Raw genomic sequence first — 22428 nt, 5'->3', positions numbered from 1 at the left:
TGAAAGAACCAGTGAGAATGAACTGTATCCAGTGGGACAATGGAAACTCGCTGACTTCGGGCTCTCAAAAATGAAGCCTAAGCGACATTCCGGTGGCCATAACAGACACTTGAGTGCAGATGACGCTCCATCAAGTTCTTCCTATCCACAAAAAACGCACAGAACCGAGAGACCGAAATCTGTGTCCAACGCTATACCTGAGAGATACCCAGGGATGTACACGGCACCAGAATTGGATCAAGAAACCCCCCAAAAAACAGATTGCAGGAGTGCGGATGTATGGTCTTTCGGATGCGTTCTCTCTGAGATTGTCACCTACGCTGTCAACCTAGACTTTCGTCATGTGGAATCGTTCCGCGAATCACTGTTACAGAGTATCCCAGCGGATCCAAAGTTCTATAACAAATCTTCCAAGGAAGTCAAGCGGGAGTTCCACAATCACCTTGCTAGCCTACCGGACATCGCACCAATAATCACGCGCATACCAAGACATAATCCATGGACAAGCCAGTGCGTCGACCTCATCAAACGGATTGTGGTCAAGGAGCCCAACAATCGACTGGGCCCAGGTAAAATCCGCCTAGAGCTCAGTAAGATCGGGAAATCCATGTACAGCGGAAAAGAAGAATGGCTAAGCCATAGCTTGCCACCACCACTCAGTGTGGACACAAGTGCTGCGAATGCGGCCACTACGTTTTCTGGTCCAACGAGCGCTGTGTCTCAAAGTCCGACTGAGTATCACGATTCTGATCTGGAACGAGAAGATCCCACCAGTAGGATACCGAGTATCGCCATCCACCCAGTGGAGCATGTAAGCTCAGACCCTTTACGGGCCACACACCTTGGAGAGAACGAAAGACGGAGGGGGTCAGCGCCTAGATGAAGTATAGCGAGTCTTATTGTACTGTAGCTTTGCGTATTTTCACCCCGGGATGAATCAACATGGAGGGTTGATTAGAAACGCGTCTTTGTTCGTGTCTTCTCCAGACTTCGCTAACATCCCTTCGAGATCGCGTCTGGGAGATATCGCAATGCTACCTTCAGCTGCATCCAATTCACTCTTCTACTTATTTGCTAAGCAACACCTTCCCATAAACACCCTGTTCATCTTCCTGTAACAAGATATGGATTATCCCAAGCCGACTTACCGTGATAGTAACGATCAGCTCCTGCCTGCATACCGAGTTGGCAAACCACCATGTTCTTATCGTCCATAACCTGCTCTTGTTTTCTGGTTCTGTTCTCCATGAACCTCTCCACACAGTATGACCATTTGCCCTTGGAAACCCTGAACTCGAAACTGAAGAAGCCGAGCTTATACGGGAGAGGGCCTGTCTCGGCATGCAGTTGGCGTGAGGCAGCGATGAGACCCAGATTACATTGGTCGAACGAGTCCAGGCACTGAGTCTTGGGATCCTCCCAACAGTATTCGTCAAATGTATACTCCATGCCGGTGAAGACGTAAACGAAGATGACGTTCCTGATTTCGGCCGGCAGGCGAAGGAGGGGTGAGTTGAGAGCGTTGAGTTGAGTGCTACGATGTCTTGTTAGTTGACTATTTTGATTACATAGGAAACTGGCAGCTACATCCTATCGCGGCGAGCTTGGCCTTGAGGAACGTCCTCGCGAGGAACTTCATTTGGGAGAACCTTTTCGCGAAGGATCTGCTCGCGCACTGCTTCCCTGCGTTGAGCTCGGATATCGCGCGTCTTCTTTTCGTTAGATGGTGCGTCGGCACGAGGCTTTTGTACGCGCTTCCGAGGCGCCATGACGGTAGGTATGCTGTTTAAGTGTCAATAATGTTAAAAATGGCGTCGTTGAACGGAGAGATGAAAGAAACTTCACAAGACGCAATAGAATGCGTGATGGCTCTATACTTGGTTCCTATCCACCCCAACCCATGGTACTGTACCGATGCAGAGCGGGATGGGCCACTCACAACTTCCGAATTCCATATGCGCCCATCCAATCAGGTCCTCTCCAAAAGAGAAGTATCGTCAATACAAGAGCTTGATTCAAGCGGACGGAGTGCATGTGGCGTGTATTGATCGACTAATCTGCCGTCATATAACTACTTCGAAGAAGCTTCCTATAGCTGTAATATCCGTGACTCGATCTCAACAGACGGTTGCTCTCTCGTCCTGGCAACACAGCACAGGTAGAGATCCGATTCATGTCGTTCACATAAGACCAAGTAGCCTGTTCTTCAACAAGGACTCTTCCAATTACCGTCCACCCAACTCCGTTGCCCAATCAACCCCAGTTTGAGTCCTCTCCCAAAGGACTTCGGCGCACCACTTCACCGTTCGAACACTCAGTCTAGCAATGGCACTTATCTGCTTCCGGGACCTGGCTTGCAAGAAGTCTCGCACTGCCTGGCTGTGGCAGGCTTTCTCATTGTCCTTGGGATCCACGAGATCGCACTGGAAGATGCCGAGCTTGTACGGAAGCAACGCAGTCTCTGCATGAAGCTGACGAGAGGCGAGAAGTAGACCAAGACCGTTGCTTTGTTCTGGGCGCCAAAGGATCCCTCTATCCGGCTTCTCCACACTGTAAATGCCACGACAAAATCTGTACTGCTTGCCCTCGAAGACATAACCGTAGATGGTATTCCGAAGCTCAGGTGGCAGACGGAGAAAAGGGAACGGGACGAATTCGGGCCTGGACTCGTGTTAGCTGTAGAACATGCTTTGTGAAGCTGGACACTTGCATGTTGTTGCGACGAGTTTTAGCGGCTTTCTGGACCATGACTCTCTTGCGGCGCTTCTCATTAAGGAGCGCTTGCTCACGCTGAGCCTGCTCCCCGGGGTCGTGTTTGCACTGGGCATGGTGCAGAACCGCCGCAGCTTCCTCGCAAGCCTTATCGTCGCGCTTCCCCTTCGAAAAAGGCACTTCGGCTGAAGACATTGCGAAGCAGTCGCGAGAGGTCGGGTTGGTGTGCGCTTGGAGTGACGACAATGTTGAAACGCGTGCGGTTAAGGTAGGGAGGGGGTACAAGAATGGAGGTGCGAGGTGAGAGAGCGTGCGAGAGTTCGCTAGATGGCATGCAAACAGGTGCGCCATGTTTGCTACCTGGTTAGGTAACCATGGTGACGCGGAACTTCGAGTCAGATCAGTTGAGAACGCGTCATGTCAAGAGCATACCTTTCTACCAGCAATGTGCCATTCTGAGAGACGCGAGCAGAAGCAAAGATGTGCCTTCTATCGTAGAGCGGGTCTTCTCACCACTTGTTACTGTGATGTGTAAGACCGTCTGCCAAATTGATAGTATATATGCCCGAGGAACCGTATGTGTCACGGCTTTCCAGCTTCAACAATGCTTGCTACGCATTTAATCTTTTACGAGATTCACTACTTTTAATAGCTTATAGTGCGTTCTGTGACAGCTCAAAGGTGAAATGCGTTTGATGCTGAACAGCGGTGTTGATGCACATCAAATTGATTCGTGAGAAGCGACTCCTACGAGGACCTTCTGGCTGCTCTAACCTTCGCTTGTCAAGAACAGTAATTACTAGCGATTACGTCGTGCATGACGAACGATAGATCTATATTTCTTGATCTTCAGCCTCTTGACCCAGTATAATCCAGTCCCCGTCGCGAACCCTTGTTCTTCATAGGTCCAGCGGCGTAGCGTCAGACAAGACATAGCTTTGATCTGTTCTTCGGAACGCTTAGCCAGGAACTTCCTTACGTAGGGCTTCCATTGACTCTTGTTGTCGTTGTTGACCAGAAAATCAAATGTAATGAGCTTATAAGGAAGATAGGCGGTCTCGGCGTGAATTTGACGTGATACCAGAAGCAGGCTCATGCTATCTTCAGTAAATGATTCATTGCACGGCGTTATCTCTGTGTCTCTATTGCTCTTGAAGAAGGTGTAGGTTGTGTTGTCGAAAGCGTAGGTGTAGACCAGATTGCGGAGCTCGGCGGGCAGACGAAGGAGCGGAGACTTGGTGGCATTGCGCGCGGTACTGCGATGCGGCATTAGCGATATATCCCAAAGAAAATTCACAGCTGTAGACTTACATGCGATCGTTGACGTCATGGTCTTCAACAACGTCCTTGCCACCGATGTCGAAGGTGGGCGTCTTCTTAGCATCTGGCGCGTCGGTGGTAGCCAGCGCAGCGCGCTTTCGAGAGGGGGTGAGAGCTATAGAACCAGCCATTAGGGGTGATGCGGGTTGAGCGAGTATAGGAGTATGGGAAGGAAGTGGACGAGTATGTGGATGGTGAACGAACGCGGCAGAAGTGGACTAGTGTGGGGGCAGCGCACGGGTGTGGGACACTTTGCTAAGACGGAATGTGGATGAGCTTTGATTGTTAGGTATATAGAACTGAGTGCGAGATTCTGTCCGATATATTTTGTTGCGAGCGCGCTATTGTACAACACTTTCTTCCCTCCGCATCGATCTGTCCTGCAAAGTATACACGGCATGGCTGGTAGACTTGCACTCTCGACTGTGAATCCAGGGAGCGCAAACGAGTAACCGACCTAGGCTCGTGGGCCAGACTTAATCCTCAACCATTTGGCCCAGTAAACTGCCGGCCAAAATTCCCTGTTCGTATATTTTCTTTGCAGGTTGCGTCGCATCCTACTTCGCCCCGAGAACCCAAATGTCCTCATCGCCAGAATATGCGCTTCCGATCGGTTCTTCAGGAACTTCCTCATAGTGGAATACGCTTCGATGCGAGTTCCGAAGTCGAAGACTGCCAGTTTGTACGGAAGTGATGCTGTTTCTTGATAGAGCTGACGAGAGACACGAGGTAGGTCTAGACTGACGCCATTGTCGGAAACCAGCGTGGTGGTCTTTGTACAGGACCATTTGTGCTCGTTCAGCCTGAATATCTCATTGCAGAATACGTAGTGATACACCAGGTTTCGAATCTCGGCAGGAAGGCGGAGAAGAGGTGAGTGTGCGGCATTGAGCGTGGTACTGGAATCAAAATCTTAGCCCTACATAAAACTGGCGACGCTTGAAAATGAATGATTACATGTTGTCAAGCCGGGCGCGTTCTCGAAGAAGCCGCTTTCGAGCCGCAGCCTTGACACGAGCCCTACGGCGAGCCCGGTGAAGCATCTGTATCCCGAAAGAGGTCCGAAACATTGCTGGTGAGGTGGCGTCTTGAATGTGAGGCAGACAAGATTGAGTGGTGCGGGGATGGCTGAGAGCGCGAGATAAGTACGGGAGTCTCGGGGAATGTGCCAAGGCTACAATAAGGAAGTCGCGTTGTCGTTGCGCTGGGCAGCCGTGCGTCATAGAAAACGAACATCTCTACCTACGATTCAGACTGTTTCGGTGAGACACGTATAGCGAGTGAGAATCTGTCCACCAAATGTAACGCCGGGTTTCACAGTCAAGGCAGTTCTTGCGTTAAACTATGAGTCGCACCAAGAAGAAGTCACTCCATCCCTAGTAGACAAATGAGTTCATTCTTCTGTTACAAACACTAAAGGCTTACTCTAGAATGCAAAAGTCTTTGAAGTTACTGGGCCATTTCGGTGTGGGTGACATTCGCCAATACAAGTGTACCAACCAATACAAACACAAGGCTACTATTTGCAGACTCAAACGTCGAACCAATGATCCATGCAATTTCACGAGTAGAAATAATGCAGTTCCCTCAAGAAATCGGCTCCAATCCCATGATGTCTCATCATGCCATAAATAACCTCAATTCGACCGAGTGCTGCAAGTTGCGCTTCCGATCTCTTCGACAAGAATGTTGGTGACTCTTCGGGCAAAAATGCACACCCGTCATCCAAGACGAAGGTTGCGAGCTTGTAGGGAAGCAAGGCGGTTTCGTGGTGGACTTGTCGAGAAGCGAGAAGCAGACCAAGACACGAATACTCAGCGCGACGGGTAATCGAGACCGCGTCACTGCCCGAGGCTTTGTATTCGTAGACCTGATCACTGAACACGTAGGTGTAGATCGCGTTCCGGATTTCAGCGGGAAGGCGAAGAAGCGGCGACTGGGTGGCGTTGAGTTCTGTTCTAGCATCAATAGTCAGTCAAAGAGCCATTGGGCGTGAGTGAGAGTATGCTTACATCGAGTCGCGGCGAACAGCATCTTGTATAAGCTGCGTCTCCGATGCGGCTTTCTGGAGACTTGCGTCTGCCATCTCGTTGCCCACGAGAACTGAATGCGCCGGGGGTGAGGTGGCGCTGTGGGCGCGAAATAAACGAAACTGGGTGCAGTGGTAATGGCAAAGCTTGCGGGTGAAGTACGGTGATGTAAAGAGGAAGTCGTGTTGTTGTTGTGGTTGTTGGGTGACTAAGGTAAGTCCGAACCTCATAACAGTCGCCATTTTGAGAATACGTCATTGCAAACGACCGTTCTGATGCCCGAACGTCTTATTGCCGCACGGCTCACGATTACAGCCAGCAGTACTCTGTCGCACCCCGACTGCTGTGATGTGCACGAAGAGCAAGGAGAGTGTCGAGAGTGTATTGCGGAAGCCTTGCTCAGTGTAAGACATCTTTTTAGGAGACAGTACAGCTACTAGTAGAGGCTTCATCATCGCCGTCGTTGTGATTCATGATCTCGTGGCCTTATAAGATATTTCTCGGACAGCTAAGAGAAGAAGTCCTGGCAGCCCAACTCTGCAGCCCAGTATGCCCCGTCTCCCTTCCTCATGCTCCCCTTCCTCCTGCTCGCCGTCGCCCTGCTCTCTAGAGCTTTTTGAGGAGACCATTGTTCTCCACTCACACAGACCTGCATCCTGGCAAGAACCTCAGCTTGCGCCATTGATCTCTCCTTCAGAAAGAACTTCATAGCTATATGCTTAGGACCGATTCCAACAAGGCGGCCGGAGTTGAATGAGACACCGAAGTCGAATGTTGCGAGCTTGTAAGGATGTAGAGCGGCTTCTTGATGGATTTGGCGAGAAGCAAGAAGCAGCTCCATGCCTGGGTATCTCTGAGGATGCGAATCGGTATCGTGAGGTGTGAGTGTAACAGCCCCGTTGAGGATCCACGCCTCGACATCAGGCTTGAGATTCTGATCAAGCTCGAAGATCTCATTGCGGAAGACATGTGTGTAGATCATCTCCCTGATCTCGGCGGGTAGACGGAGGAGCGGAGACTGGATCGCGTTGAGCTCGGTGCTACAGGATATCGTCAGTCATGAAACTCCCACTGCGAAGTGGGAAGACTCACATTTTGTCACGCTTGTGTGCTTTCCACTTTTGACCGGCTGCGATTTGATTTGCCTTGAGTGCTGAAGACATTGATGGCGATCTTGTGAGTGAGCGTCGAGAGAGTGCAGTCGAAGGAGTCGAGGAGTGTGGCGGTGGAACGGGAGTGCGAGAGCAGTGCGGGAGTGAGAGAGCAAGAGCCTCTGCCAAGGCTGGAATGAGGCAGGCGCGCTATTGTCGTTGACCCGTTGCTGGGTTACCATGCGAGGTGAGTGCGAAATTCAAATTGGAACACCGGGGCAGCTTGCATATTGTGCCGTCATACGGCTGTCTAGTTCTTACCGCTGTATGAGTGCGCAAAGTGGAACAGGTAGCATGCTCATCGTTCACCCACTTTCAGTACAACTGAGTGCACATCGTCTATCCACAGCCGGCTGTCGGATCTCGAAGGTGAGGTGACCACGTTTTTAAAACGGCCAACATACATCGAGATCAACCTTTACCTTGAGTATCCAGCATGCACGTCCCCTCACTAATATTTAAACAGCGATATCTCTCCCTCATCTCTTCTCTCTTTACCTCTCACCATCAATTGAAACTTCCATTCTCCAAATTCTACAAGCGCAGATCATGGACCGCGGCAGAAAGCGCGCTCTGTCGCCTTCAGCCGTCGCCTTGGCAAAAAAGCAGAAGCTAGATGGGGATGCTAATGACAACCGTATCATTCGAGAGGCTATGACTCGGATCCGTGCTCGGCATCGTTCTGAGACTGAGCGCGACGATATGTAAGATTTACAACCTTTCGTTGATGGATATCTTGCTAACAGTGTTGTATAGTCACAAGTCAAACGCTATCAACTCTCCTCTACTCCGCCTCCCAGGTGAGATCAGGAACATGATCTTCGGCTGGGTCTTCCGTGGTGTCGAGTACGGTCTTGCCGACGACTATTGGCCATATGGCGACGTTGTCGGTATGCAGATCAATAACGAGTCCAGTGCCCACACACTTCGCGATCTTAACCTACTTCGTGTTTGTCGCCAAGTTCACGCAGAAACCGCTTTGCTTCCATACAGTCTTGGGTCGTTTGATATCCGGGGCGAGGACGAGGACGATTCCCTGTGCTATCATCTGCACGCACTTGACCTGTTCATGAATCGGAGGACAAAACAGCAAATTGGCGCAATCTCAAGTTTGACATTCGATGGATATCGGGGTGACGCATCTCCATCTCACGAGGTGATTGAGGAGACTGGGGCGTTCTGGGTCGCGAACTTGGCGCAGACCTTCAATCACGATCTGCTTTTGAGGCTCCATGCTTCTCTGACTGTCTAAATCCTGATCCTCAGATGAAAAGTACGACACTCGGAATGGTTGTGGAGGGATATTCTACCGAAGAGTCATCGTGTATCTTTCTCGATCACCAGCTTCTCTGAAGATGCAGTGGCTCAAATACTATCAAGCTCATTAATCTTCTTGACTCGCATGAGTTCATCATGACCTGAACAAGAGGATAGACTTCGAGTCGTTGCAGTGACCGGAGAGGGTACAGTCGGCTCAGCGGATAGATACAGGAACGCTTATGAAGAAAGGAACTTTTCGGTCTATGAAAGCGTCGCTCAACCATCAGATGGTCCGAGAGAAGAGATATCGAAGCTCGAGCATTCCATTGGGGTCATCTTGGCAGCAGAGGCTGAGAGAACTTCCAACTTGGCGACCCAGTATGCAGCAGTGTTTTGTTGGTACCAATAGTAAGTCAACACTTCCGACCACTGAGAGAGCTCTAGGTTAGCCATCGCGTCGATCTGCTTCGTCGTTCGCCTTCCCAGGAACCTCTTCAAAATCCAGAGCCCTTCGAATCCCGACGTTTCGGCCCCGAATTGAAAGGTACCAAGTACATAGGGTAGTAGAGCCGTTTCAGCGTGCATCTGGCGACAGGCGAGAGGTAATTTGTCCGGTATCCGCTGCTCAAGCCATGGTTCGCCGGCCATAACGCAATATCGACCGGAGGGCTTCGTCTCATGACCTTCGTCAAAATAGTAGAACATGCCAGTATAGACGTGGGCGAAGATGCTGTTTCTGATCTCAGCCGGGAGTCGAAGCAGAGGCGAGTTGACAGCATTGAGCGTGGTGCTAGATTCTGTTAGTTACGGTCTACGAATAAGTGCTGCATCTTACATTTGATCCCGGCGAGCTGGGTCGCGAACATCGTGAGCAGCTGCGCGACGCGATGCCCTTTGGTCTCGTGCTTTTTTCACAGAATGCGTGGTAACAGGAGGGGTCAATGGGCGCTTGCGCTTGGCCATGTTGGCTTCAGCTTGGAATTCTGAGGAGGATGGGATAAGAGTGAGGAGTAAAACAGAAGCAAGGGTTGAAAACCTCTCGTGTTGACGATACTTCTCTTTTTTTTCCGAGGGGACCCTAATTAGATAGGTACAAATAGATTTCGGAAGTTGTGAGTCGCTTGTTGCGATAGGTCATCAAGTGTACCATGGGATGGAGGTGACAGAACCAGGGTACGACTCCGGAGGCGGAGTATATAAAAGGGTCGAGAAGATCACCCAAGCTGGGCTGACCAATCAAGATGAGAGTGACTGCTAATCTGAACTGGCCGTTGTCAGAGCCGCAGCTTCCATGTTCGACAGCCGCTTGTAAACAGGTGACGTCACTAGATACAATCACATTACTACTTCAAGAAGAGTACCGACGAACCTGAAATGCGAAAGCAGTATCGAGCTGACAGCTGCAGTCAAGGCAAGACTATGCGCTCATGCTGAGTAGAAAGATGGAGAAGCCGTACTGTAGTGCCGTTACCTCAGCTTCCGATGTTCATGTAGATGTCACGAGAAGTAAGGAGATAAGAGTATTTGAGTTATCGCAGCAAGCGAAAAGGCGTAGCTGTCGATCTTGCTACAAGAACTCTCCCATGAAGAAGACGATGATCCACTCCGCATCACGTCCTCTTAGAATCAGATGGACCAAAATCAGCAATGTCGAAGTGCAAGGGTACTCCGGAGTACATATCAGCGGCAGAGGCGAACACCATCCCATCTAGCTTCGCGAGCCAGTATGCAGCAGTCCTTGTCTGTACCCAGAAGCGCTGACGATTGTATGGATATCGCCAGAGCGTCACTTTACCAAGCGCATGAAGCTGCCTTGGCGATCGTCGTTCCAGAACACTTCTCATCCTCACTATCGCCACGTGAGAACACCATCCCAATGCCTGAAAAACGAACGAACCAAGCTCATAAGGCAACATTGCTGTTTCAGTATGCAGCTGGCGGCAGACAAGAGAAAGGTGGACTTCGCATCTCTTCAGGTACGACTCCGAACCCCTTAGGTTGGCACGTGGTTCACCACCATAGTCAGTAAGCCCGGGGTGATAGACTGCGTCAGTATAGACATAGGCAAAGATCTCGTTCCTCAACTCGGCGGGAAGACGGAGCAGTGGCGAGTTGGCGGCATTGGCAATGCTGCTAAACACTCTGTCAGTTACGTGTGCAGTTATCAGGATGGAAAACCTACATCATGTCGCGAGAACAGGGACCGCGTGGGAGATCTTGAGGGAGGTCTCGAGGGACATCTTGAGGAGCATTCTGAAGAGCTTCTCGAGGAACGTCTTGCGGGACGTGCTGAACTGGATGATCTTGCTGGTGAGGAGCTTCAGGCAGAGCTACAGCCGGATCACGAAGTTCCTTGGAGCCTTCCTTCTTGACAGGCGAGGAGGTACGCGGACGCTTCGAGGCGCGCTTGCGCTTGACTTTGGCCATGTTGACTTGACGTCGATGTTTAGGTACGAAGGCGAAGTGTGTCAGAAATCGAAGGAGGGAATCCTAGAGGGTGAGCGGAGGAGTAGAGGAGGCAGGATCCAGGATATCTATATGTAAAAAGCCTAGTCTCGCTCACTGGCTATTCGAGGTAACCGCGACTTTCTACCAAGGTCGGGCGCCCAATGGCGCGGTCACCTCGCCTTCCAACGTACGCTGATCGATTCAAAGTCTCGGTGTGTGCGCAATTCCAAAGTGCGGTTCTTCCATCCCATCCATGGTACTGCGATGACGCAGAGCAAGACGAGCCACTCATAACTCCCGAAATACATACCCACTACATACGCAAAAGGTACTCATCAAATAAGAGAGATCGCAATCCTCAGAGTCCATTCAGAGTCGCGGTCACCTTAACTTCCGCGTTCGACAGCCATAGTAGTAGCGCCTAGTTAAGAGAAACCCTAGAGAATAAATTAACACTTATTTAATAGTTTTAATTAACTAATAATACTATTACTAATATTCTTTTACTTATTTTTAGCGTAATATATACTATTTACTTATTTTTACTTATAACTTAAGTATACTAATATAGTACTATAGCTATTTAAGCTTTATTTTTATTTTTAAATAGTTTCTTTATAAAGTTTATATTTTTTTTATTTATAACTTTTTTTATACTTTATTTTTATTAAAACTTAATAAAAGTATTAACTTAATACTTAATAACTTTTTTTAATATACTTTTTTTATTATTACTTTAGTAAAAGTAAAAAATTTACTTAAAAATAAGCTAGCTAGTTTATAAAATAATATAAGCTTTTTTAATATTAACTTAAGCTATAACTTTATTAGTACTTATACTTTATTTAATACTAGTAATATTTTTTATAAACTTTTAAACTAAGTTACTACTAATATTATAGCTATAAAGCTTTTTAATTTTATTTTATAGCTATAAAAAAAGTATTTTATTATTAAAAAGAAAAATAAAAGTAAATAAGTTAAAGTTATTAAAAATTTAATTTAAAAAAAAAGCTTTATAGCTATTAAAGTATATAAATATTTATTTAGTTAGTAATATATAGTAGTAGTAAAAATAAAAATAAAAAAGTACTTACTAATATAGTAAGTAAAGTAAGTATTAAAGAATAAAAAAATATTTTTAAAAAGCTTTTATATTATACTTAGTATATATAATACTATTAAAAGTATTTTAGTACTAACTTTTTATATATAAAAGTTTTAATAAATACTTATAAATAAGTATTATATTAATAGTATATAGTACTAAAGTATCTTTTTTTTATTAGTAAACTAATAATTCTATAGCTTATAAACTAGTTCTAAAAAAGTAAAGTCTATTACTAGTACACTAAAGAATATATAACTAAAAATTTTAGTACTCTAAAAGTAGATAGGCTAAGGCTTAGAGCCTTAGCGCTACTACTTCTAAAGTAGTTAAAGCTTTTAAATTTAGGCTAGCTATAGAGCTATTCTAATACTAAAGTACTTTATAAAAAAATTTTAATACTAATCTTTAAAAGAATTATAATATAATTATATATACTTATTAGCTTATAACTAATAGAGTAATATATTTTAAAAGTTTATAGTTAGAATACTTATACTAAAATCTTAGTAGAAGCGCGCTTCTTTTATTCTTTAAATTTCTATAACTTTTAGAACTTTAAAGATATATTAAAAATACTAATAGTAACTTAAAGCTAATACTAAAAGCTATACTATTTAAATAACTTTTTTATAAGTCTCTAAGGTAATTATAAGTTAATCTAAAACTAATTTTATTACTAGTTATATTATGCTACTTTACTAATACTTAACTAAATTATTTTATTATTAATCTACTTTAATTACTTACCTCTAAATTATGTTACTATTACTACTTATATAAATTCTTTTAAGATTATTATAAAAGATAGTATTATAGTAAATTTTATAACTTTCTTTATTATCTTTATAACTACTACTATTATTTATACTCTTAAGGCATACTTTACTAATAATATAGTTTTTACTAAAACTATTAATAGCTACTATATTATATATATTTTTTATAAGTACCTAAAGTAGATAAATTCTACTATTATTCTTTACTAAAACTTTATATTTAAGAATTTTATTAATAAAATAGAATAGTTTTTTTATAAGCTAGATCTTAATATTATAGATTACTTAGTAGCTAGAGATCTATATATTACTAGAATTCTAGAAAAGTCTATTCTAAGTATACTAATAATTAAGTACTTTTTCTAAAGTAAAGATACTATCTATATTTACTTTACTACGTATATAATTAAAATAGAAGTAAAGCTATATTTAAGTAAAGTAATAGAGAGTTATATTTACTAGTAGTAAACTATATTAGAAGAGATTCTTAAAAAGAGTAATAAGAAATAAAATAAAGATAAAAAAGTATTTATAAGTTATCTTTAGTAAGTAAATACTATTATATAGATAGTAGTAGTATTAGAGTTCTACTAAAGCTAGTAAGAGTATAACTATAAGAGAATAGTTATTATATTATAGTTATTAGTTAGTGTCTTATATCTAATTTTATAGACTTTATTTAGTAAAAAAATATTAAAAAACGCCTAGCTTCTAGGCTATCTTAGAATAGCTAGAAAATTTTAAAATTTTAAGATATTTAGTGTATATTACTATTAGCACTAATACTTATATAAACTATAACTATATATATTTATATACTTTTAAGTAGTTTATATAGTAGTTAAGAACTATACACTATACTAATTACTTAGTAAGATAATATAGTAGTAATAGAAATACTATACTAGGCCTTATAGTATCTATCTTATAGAAAGTAACTAGCTAATAACTATAATATAATAACTATTTCTCTAGATCTTAATAGAAGTTATAGTAGTCTATTATAGCTACTATCTAATAAATAGTATCTTACTATATAAGGTAATTTATAAACGCTATATTCTTACTATACTAGCTTTTATTACTTTTATAAAGTATCTTAGCTAAAGTATTTCTTTACTAGAGTATAGCTTTTTATAAAGCTAGAGAAGAAAGTAGTATTACTTTACTTTTTACTTTATATACTTAGTTATAAATAGTAATAGTATAATTAATTAAAAGTATTCTTTTAGTAAAATAGTTAATAGAATAGTCTTTTTATTCTATCTTTCTTTTAGATAAGAAACTATAATTACTAAAAAGCTTATATATCTTACTAATAAGCTTTTTAAAAGTAAGAATAAAAAAGAAAATAATAAAAAGTCTTATACTAACTATATATATAGTAAAGATAATAAAAATAGAAGTAATAGAAATAAAAGTAATAGAAATATTAATAAGCCTAGTATATAGCTTTAAAGTACTAGTAAAGTAGCTCTTTAGAGCGCTTATAACAGTCTTTAGTATAGTATAAATATAGTAGTTTATAATAGCCTTTATAATAGCTTCTAGAATAATAACTTTAAGAGAACTTATAAAAGTAGTAATAGTAACGCATTTAAAAGAAAAATAATTAATATAGTAATAATAAAAAGCTTAATTAAGCTTTAGTAAGTAAAGTAATATAACTAGTAATAAAATTAGCTTTAGGTAGACTTACTAATACTAGAAAAACTTATAGAAAAGAGTAAGAATATAGTTAAGAGCTTATTTAATTAGTATAGCTTTTAGTATTAGATTTAAGCTACTATTTATATCTTTAATAAGTTTTTAGATCTCTAATTTTACTATAAGCTATAGAATAAGAATAAGAATAAAAATAAGAATAGAGATAGAGATAAAGATAGAGATAGAGAGTATATATATAGTAGAAGTATAATTTTATAAGCTAAGATTTTAGTATTTTATTACTTTATAATTTATAGCTTAGTTAGTTATAAGCTATTAAAAATATATAATTATATTATAATTCTCTTTACTATAGGTAGATATTAGTATTTATAAAATAGTTACCTTACTACTCTAAATTTTAAAAGCTTTAACTACTACGCTAAAAATAGTAGCGCTAAAAATTTAAGTTTTAGTCTACTTAATACTTATACCTTTAAATATAAGATTTTAATCTTTTTAAAATATATTTTTTTATATACTAGTAATAGATCTTACTCCTTTTAGACTAGCTTTTACTATAGAATTATTAGTTTACTAATAAATAATTAATAAATAGTTATTAGTAAATAGAGATAATATTATAGTTATAGTTAATAAAGAATAAATATAGTAAGTTCTATTAGTAGTATACTTATTACTATATATTATATTATTTCTAGTTATTTTTAGTTATAGTATAAGAAAAGTTATATAAGTAAGTATAGAGTTAGTCTATACTATAGGCTAGTAATAATCTTATTACTAATAGTAATATATTCTAAATTAATATTAAAATTATTTTTATAGTTCTAAAAGAGACTAGCTTAGAGTCTTTTAACGCCTTTTAATATCTTTTAATATTTTTTTACTATAAAGATAACTCTAAATTAGACTTAAGGTACTAAAAGTATCTTTTTAGTAAAAAATTAAAAATATTAAAATATTAGCTAAAAGCTTAGTACACTAAGCTTTATAAAATTTATAATTTAACTAATTATAAGTAAGCTATAGAGGCTTTACACTTTATACTTATTCTTATATATATATACTATTGCTTGCAACACGAACTTAATAAATTTAAAATACGCGTTCGACAGCTATGTGCTGCTCACTAAGTATTCGAAATGACCGCGACTTCTAGCATGGGCCGGTTATTCGAGAGCCGTGGTCACACAGCTTTCGCATTCGGCGGTCGTATGCATAGGTGCTCTTGAAGACGACATTGAACATGTATTCGCGCACTTGCTAAACGCCAAAATGAGGTATCATGAGAACTAAGGAGAGAAGACAGCTAGAGAAATGCAAAAGACTTAAACCGAAACATGAAAGACCAAAAGACAAACATACCATCCCACGCATATCCCATATCAGATTACCTTCCATTCCTAACAAAACAAATTACACCCACTTTTGAGACACCACAGCACTCTTCATCTACTGAATCCTTTCATCCCTGTCCGTAGCGCCATAGCCCACGGGCTTCCTGGCCCTTCCAGTGACATCACTCCACGCAGCACCGAACCTGCGTCCAGTACTAGCCAGCAGACCCTCCTCTTCCTCCTCCTCAAGGTCGCGATCAATCTGTTCCTGATCCAGACTAGGCGCCTTGAACAGCGTAGTCAAGAACACAATAAGGTAAACACCCAAGAAGGCGAATTGAGCCCAGAAGAGGACGACACCGAAGAAGGGGAAGTTGATGGTGACGCGGTTGATGAAGGTGCTGAGCACGGAAGGTGTGCAGACCTGTTGCGCAGCGGGGTTGGTAGCGAGTTCGCTGCAGGCCTTGATGAGGTCCTTGTGCTCGGTGCAATCGGGTTGTTCGTCTAGGCTGTTGGTCTTCATGTCGCAGTAGGTTTGCGGGCCCCAGGTGGCGTATTGGGGTGCGACGACCATGGCGACGGAGTAGTTGATCGCGAGGGTGATGAGTGTGAGGAGGACGGTAGCCATGAGCAGTGCCTGGGGCGAAGTATGTCCCTTGCGGATCTTGAAGATGGTGATCCACAGGAAGCGGATGCCAGCCGTTGCAATACCGACGACTGACGCCGAGAAGAAGAAGAGAACGAGGAGGAGGAACATAACATAGTCGATGGGGAAGACCTTGGCGGACTTGACGAGGATGTAGTTGAGCGGCTGGAAGATGTTGATGTGGCCGAGGATGTAGCCGCAGTGGGCGCCGCAGATGGAGTTCTTGGCCTTGTCGATGCCGGTGATGAGCATGCTGGCGAAGATGACGAGGGCGAAGACCATCAGGATGAGGCCGCCGATGAGCTTCAGCGGGCGGAAGAAGGCTTCGGTCTTGATCCAGGCCTTGACGATCCAATGGCGGTCCTCGCCGCTGGACTCGGCAGCGAGACGCTCGCGGCGGATGAGGGTGCGCTCTTCGCGGACAAGGGCTTCAAGCTCCCGTCTGTCCCTGCTGTCCAGTCCGCCCTCGCTGCCTTCGTTGCGACCTTCGAGCTGTCTCTGGCGCTCGCGGTTGTTCTCCAGCTGGGACGCGGTGTTTGCGGCGAGCGTGGGGGCTGAGACGGATGGCGCGGACTTGATCATGGCGACGGGGAGGAGAGCCATTCCAGCACCGGTGTAGAGCACGAAGAGGACGGTTCCAACGGTGATGAGGAAGCCGAGGCCGAATGATAGAGCGCGTTCGCCATCTAATAGAGTTAGTCAACGTCAATGGATAGATGAAGTCGCTGCTTACGGTTCTCTGACAGAAGGTGCTTGAAGTAGTCGAGATCAAGACGCTTATCATCCTTGGCCTGCTTCGCAAAGGGCACGAAGAAGCCGACGAGGAAGATTGCGACTACAAAGATGAGGAAGCCGAGAGTCCACTTGAGAGCACCAGCAATGCGCTGGCCAGCTGTCTGCTCGCCATGCTCGGCCGCGTCCTCATCGTATTCTTCGTACCAGAAGTAGGTGAAGGGAATGACGAGAAGGCAGAGAAGCGCATCGAGCGAGTAGAGCGTGTAGTAGACGATGCGCAGAGTGTAGACAATGCTATCGACCTTCTCCGGCGTCGCCCAATCCTTCTTGCGGCCTAGACTGGATCTCGAGGTGGATGAGACGAGAGCGACATCGACCGGAATGAGCAGGACGGTTGCGAGCAGGGCGAGAGTGGTGAAGATGCAGACGATGGTAACGGCCGCGGCGCGATCGCGCGGCTTCTGATAGACATAGACGAATGTGGACGCGATGAGGAAGAGGATTCCCACGGCGACGGCGTAGGCGACCCAGATGAGAGAGGTCTGTATCAGCGCCATGTTGATACCCGTGGACAGCAGTTGCTATCGCTGGAGGAGAGAAGAGGGGATTCCAGGTAGAAGCCGTCGCTGTTTGGAATGACGTCTAGCGGCCAGAACCCTGCTTCGATCCGCCCAGAACAGCTAGCATGGGTCGAACCTTCCCGGGCTGGAGCTCCAACACAACACGCTAGACAGAATCGCGCATGAGCTCTTTTGACGCGACCTCGGTCAACACCACGACTTCGCGCTGAGCTATCCCGCCCCACCCACGCACGACTGCCATGAGAAGTGTGGCAGCGACCTTCGACCACCACCATGCAGTGCTACACTGAGATAGCCCCGCCCACCGCCGTCAGCCATGCCATCAGCCTGCCCTTCGTGCACTCTAGGTCAAACAACCTAGTCGTCGCAAAGAACTCGCTGCTCCAGATCTTCGAGCTCAAGGCGACCACGACCGAAGTCACCCCGGGCGGAGGAAACGAGTCGGAGAATGCCGCGGCCAACCTCGACACAGAGGCGGCCGACGTGCCGCTGCAGCGCACCGAGAGCACGGCCAAGCTGGTGCTGGTGGGCGAGTTCCCCCTCGCCGGCACCGTCATATCGCTGGCGCGCGTGAAAGCGCTCAACACAAAGTCAAAGGGCGAGGCGCTGCTGGTGGCGTTTCGGGATGCAAAGCTCAGTTTGGTGGAGTGGGACCCGGAGACGTACAACCTCCATACAATATCAATACACTACTATGAGAACCCAGACTTGCCCGGCATTGCCCCTTGGTCCGCTGATCTCAAAGACACGTACAACTTCTTGACGGCAGACCCCAGCAGCAGATGCGCCGCCCTCAAGTTCGGCACCCACAACCTCGCCATTCTGCCCTTTCGCCAGCGTGATCTCGTCGAAGATGACTATGATTCCGATGCCGAGGCTCCCAAGGAGACCAAGGCTGAGCAGGCGAATGGCGAGCACAAGACCCCGTATTCGTCCTCCTTCGTCCTCCCACTCACCAACCTCGACCCTACCCTCACACACCCCGTCCACCTCGCCTTTCTGCACGAGTACCGCGAACCCACCTTTGGCATAGTCGCTGCCTCGCGAGCCACCGCCCCGTCATTACTCGCCCACCGCAAAGACATCCTCACCTACTCCGTCTTTACCCTCGATCTCGAACAAAAGGCCTCTACTACACTCCTCTCAGTCACCGGACTGCCGTACGACATTACGAGAGTAGTACCGCTACCATCTCCAATCGGCGGTGCTCTGCTAGTAGGAGGAAACGAGATTATACACGTCGACCAGGGAGGAAAGACGAATGGTGTGGCCGTGAACGAGTTCGCCAAGGCCTGCACATCATTCCCGCTCAGCGACCAGTCAGACCTGGCCCTGCAATTGGAAGGATGCCAAGTCGAGCTGTTGTCGCAGGACACGGGTGATGTGATGATCGTGCTCAACAGCGGGCGCATCCTCATCCTTACCTTCACCCTCGACGGTCGGACTGTATCCGGAATGACTATTCAGACTGTCTCGGAAGACCATGGTGGTCAGATTCTCAAAGCTGCCGCCTCATGTACGAGTAATCTTGGCAGAGGGCGATTGTTCGTTGGCAGTGAGGACGGCGAGTCAGTAATGCTAGGCTGGACTGGCTCATCCACTCAATTGCGACGCAAGCAAACGAATGCTGATTCCGACGGCGACGAGGACATGTCTGACGAGGAGGATATGGATGAAATGGAAGATGATCTCTACAACGATACAGCCCCGGCGGTTCAAAAGATCACCGCAGCTGTATCCGAGCCCACGGCGCCAGGAACGTACACATTCAGGATACACGACGTCTTGCCAAGTATAGCACCGATAAAGACCGCCGTTCTCCATCCTGGCAAGGTCACTGATTCTTTGAACAAGGGCGAGATCATGCTGTCTACGGGTAGAGGGTCGGCTGGAGCCATCACCGCTCTTGACCGCGAACTTTACCCTGTCAGTATCGCAACCAAAGAGCTTCCCTCAGCGCATGGCGTGTGGGCTGTGCATGCTCGAAAGCAAGCCCCGGGAGATGTGACTGCTGCATTTGGAGAGGACACTGAAGCCAACATGGCTACTGATGTGGACTATGACCAGTATCTGGTTGTCTCCAAGACCATCGACGACGGCACTGAAACTACTGTGGTCTACGAAGTCAACGGCAACGAGCTGACTGAAACCGACAAGGGCGATTTTGAGCGTGAAGAAGGCTCAACTCTCTTTGTGGGTGTGCTGGCCGCTGGCACAAAGGTTGTCCAGGTCATGCGGACAGAGGTCAGGACGTACGATTCGGGTAAGCCATGTCGTCCACATTATCAGCCTTCTCAGACTAACATGGTTGACTAGAACTTAATATGGACCAAATCCTACCCATGGAAGACGAAGAGAACGGAAACGAGATCAACGTCATCAACGCCAGTTTCGCAGACCCCTACCTACTGATCCTGCGCGAGGACTCCAGTGTCAAGATTTTCAAGGCTACCGGTGATGGAGAGCTTGAAGATGTTGAAGCGACTGGGCTGACGGGAACAACATGGCTTTCGGCCAGTCTCTTCAAGTCGTCCAGCTTCACGGAAGTCTTTGCCTTTCTCCTGACACCAGAAGGTGGTCTTCGCGTATTTGCCATGTCCGACATGGAGAAGCCGTGTTACGTTGCTGAGACATTGAGCTTCTTACCGCCGGTACTAGCAATGGATTATGTTCCTAAGCGGAGTGCGATCAAAGCTACCATCACCGAGATTCTAGCCGCGGACTTGGGGGATGCGACTACAAAGTCGCCTCATTTGATCGTAAGATATCATGTCAGACTTATATCACTCTAGCGACTAACGATATTCAGATCCGCACTTCCAGCGATAACCTCGTCATCTACAAGGCTTTCCATTCTCCATCAAGATCTGCTTCGGAACTCTGGACTCAAAACCTGAGATGGGTCAAGCTGTCGCAACAACACATACCCAGATACATCGAAGATGCAGGTTCTGAGGACCAAGGGTTCGAAAGTACACTGCTAGCAGTGAGCGATATCTGTGGCTACAGTACCGTCTTCCAGCGAGGCACAACCCCGGCTTTCATCTTCAAGGAGTCATCAAGCGCACCACGCGTGATTGGCCTTAGTGGCAAGCCCGTCAAGGGTCTCACATCATTCCACACATCGAACTGCCAGCGCGGGTTCGCATACCTTGATTCTACAGACACGCTGCGTATCTCACAACTTCCGCCTCAAACACACTACGGTCACCTCGGATGGGCAACACGGCGCATGCCCATGGATGCGGAGGTGCACGCCCTTGCCTACCACCCGGCAGGACTATACGTTGTTGGAACGGGCCAATTTGAAGAGTACCAACTGGATCCTAGTGAGACTTACCACTACGAACTGCCCAAGGAAGACATGAGCTTCAAGCCCAAGATTGAGCGTGGCGTCCTGAAACTACTAGACGAGAAGTCCTGGACCATCATCGACACGCATGTACTAGATCCCCAGGAAGTCATCCTCTGCATCGAAACGCTCAACCTCGAAGTCAGCGAGGTATCACACCAGCGCAAAGACCTCATCGCAGTCGGCACTTCGATTGTACACGGCGAAGACCTCGCAACTAAGGGTTGCATCCGTATCTTCGAAGTCATCACCGTAGTGCCCGAACCGGATCGCCCGGAGACCAACAAACGCCTTAAGCTCATCGTCAAGGATGAAGTTAAAGGCGCGGTATCCGCCATCTCAGGGCTAGGAACACAAGGCTTCATGATCATGGCTCAGGGACAGAAGTGCATGGTCCGAGGTCTCAAGGAAGACGGCACCTTGCTGCCAGTCGCGTTCATAGACATGCAATGTTACGTCAGCGACTTGAAGAATCTGCCTGGAACGGGTATGCTGGCTATGGCAGATGCATACCGGGGTGTTTGGTTCACAGGGTATACAGTAAGTTTTCTGATTACAGTAACTCGGCCCTATGAGATATGATGCTAACAGCGAAAACAGGAAGAGCCCTACAAGATGTCTCTCTTCTCCCGCTCAAAGCATAATCTAGAAACCATCGCAGTGGATTTCCTACCTTTTGACCAACAACTCCACCTCATCGTCGCAGACGCAGATATGAACCTGCAAGTCCTGCAATTCGATCCAGACAGTACACCTCCCACCCTCACCTCTAGACTTACACATCCAAACAGCCAACTAACACATCAACCTCACAGACCCCAAATCCGAAGCCGGCTCCCGCCTCCTCCACAAATCCACCTTCCACACCGGCCACTTCCCCACGTCCCTCCACCTCGTCCAATCCCACCTATCCCTCCCTTCCACAACCGACGCCTTCGCGTCCAACCCCGCCGTCACCGACGAAGACGACATGGACACCACAACCCCCTCCCCACCATCCCCACCCCAACCTCTCCACCAAATCCTGCACACAACACAGTCCGGCACGCTCGCCTTGCTCACCCCCCTAACAGAAGATTCCTATCGTCGATTATCTAATTTGACGGCTTACCTCGCTAATACGCTCGACTCGCCCTGCTCGCTCAATCCGCGCGCGTTTAGAATGGGCAGCGAGGCGACGGGTGATGGCGGGTGGGATGCGGGGACTGGGGCGAGGGGTGTGCTTGATGGGAATCTTTTGATGAGGTGGGGGGAGTTGGGGGAGAGGGGGAGGAGAGAAGGGCTGGGTAAGTATGGGG

At 46.0% G+C, this 22428-nt stretch overlaps 5 protein-coding genes across 5 annotated transcripts; 1 reads left to right on the top strand and 4 right to left on the bottom strand.

Moving 5' to 3' along the window:
- Positions 1–1104: 1104 nt before the first annotated feature.
- On the bottom strand, positions 1105–1769 carry J4E83_008052 (uncharacterized protein; the record flags this gene model as incomplete). Its single annotated transcript, XM_049334949.1, has 2 exons — positions 1105–1534; positions 1588–1769. 2 exons carry the CDS (start codon positions 1767–1769, stop codon positions 1105–1107), a joined length of 612 nt encoding a protein of 203 aa, XP_049185793.1.
- Positions 1770–2225: 456 nt separating this feature from the next.
- Positions 2226–4163, bottom strand: J4E83_008051 (uncharacterized protein; the record flags this gene model as incomplete). Its single annotated transcript, XM_049334948.1, has 4 exons — positions 2226–2661; positions 3145–3167; positions 3539–3968; positions 4024–4163. The coding sequence occupies 4 exons, from the start codon at positions 4161–4163 to the stop codon at positions 2226–2228; spliced, it is 1029 nt and encodes a 342-aa protein (XP_049185792.1).
- A 2407-nt stretch (positions 4164–6570) lies between these two features.
- On the bottom strand, positions 6571–7225 carry J4E83_008050 (uncharacterized protein; the record flags this gene model as incomplete). The annotated part of the gene is made up of 2 exons (XM_049334947.1): positions 6571–7102; positions 7155–7225. 2 exons carry the CDS (start codon positions 7223–7225, stop codon positions 6571–6573), a joined length of 603 nt encoding a protein of 200 aa, XP_049185791.1.
- An 8706-nt stretch (positions 7226–15931) lies between these two features.
- Positions 15932–17754, bottom strand: J4E83_008049 (uncharacterized protein; the record flags this gene model as incomplete). Its single annotated transcript, XM_049334946.1, has 2 exons — positions 15932–17148; positions 17196–17754. 2 exons carry the CDS (start codon positions 17752–17754, stop codon positions 15932–15934), a joined length of 1776 nt encoding a protein of 591 aa, XP_049185790.1.
- Positions 17755–18051: 297 nt separating this feature from the next.
- CFT1 (mRNA cleavage and polyadenylation factor subunit) lies at positions 18052–21712 on the top strand (the record flags this gene model as incomplete). Its single annotated transcript, XM_049334945.1, has 3 exons — positions 18052–20041; positions 20095–20537; positions 20588–21712. 3 exons carry the CDS (start codon positions 18052–18054, stop codon positions 21710–21712), a joined length of 3558 nt encoding a protein of 1185 aa, XP_049185789.1.
- Positions 21713–22428: the final 716 nt, after the last annotated feature.

The sequence above is a fragment of the Alternaria metachromatica genome (assembly GCF_023757995.1).
Source record: "Alternaria metachromatica strain BMP 0045 chromosome Unknown scaffold_22, whole genome shotgun sequence".
NCBI classification, from domain to species: Eukaryota; Fungi; Ascomycota; class Dothideomycetes; order Pleosporales; family Pleosporaceae; genus Alternaria; species Alternaria metachromatica.
This window is presented reverse-complemented; position numbering and strand designations above follow the sequence as displayed.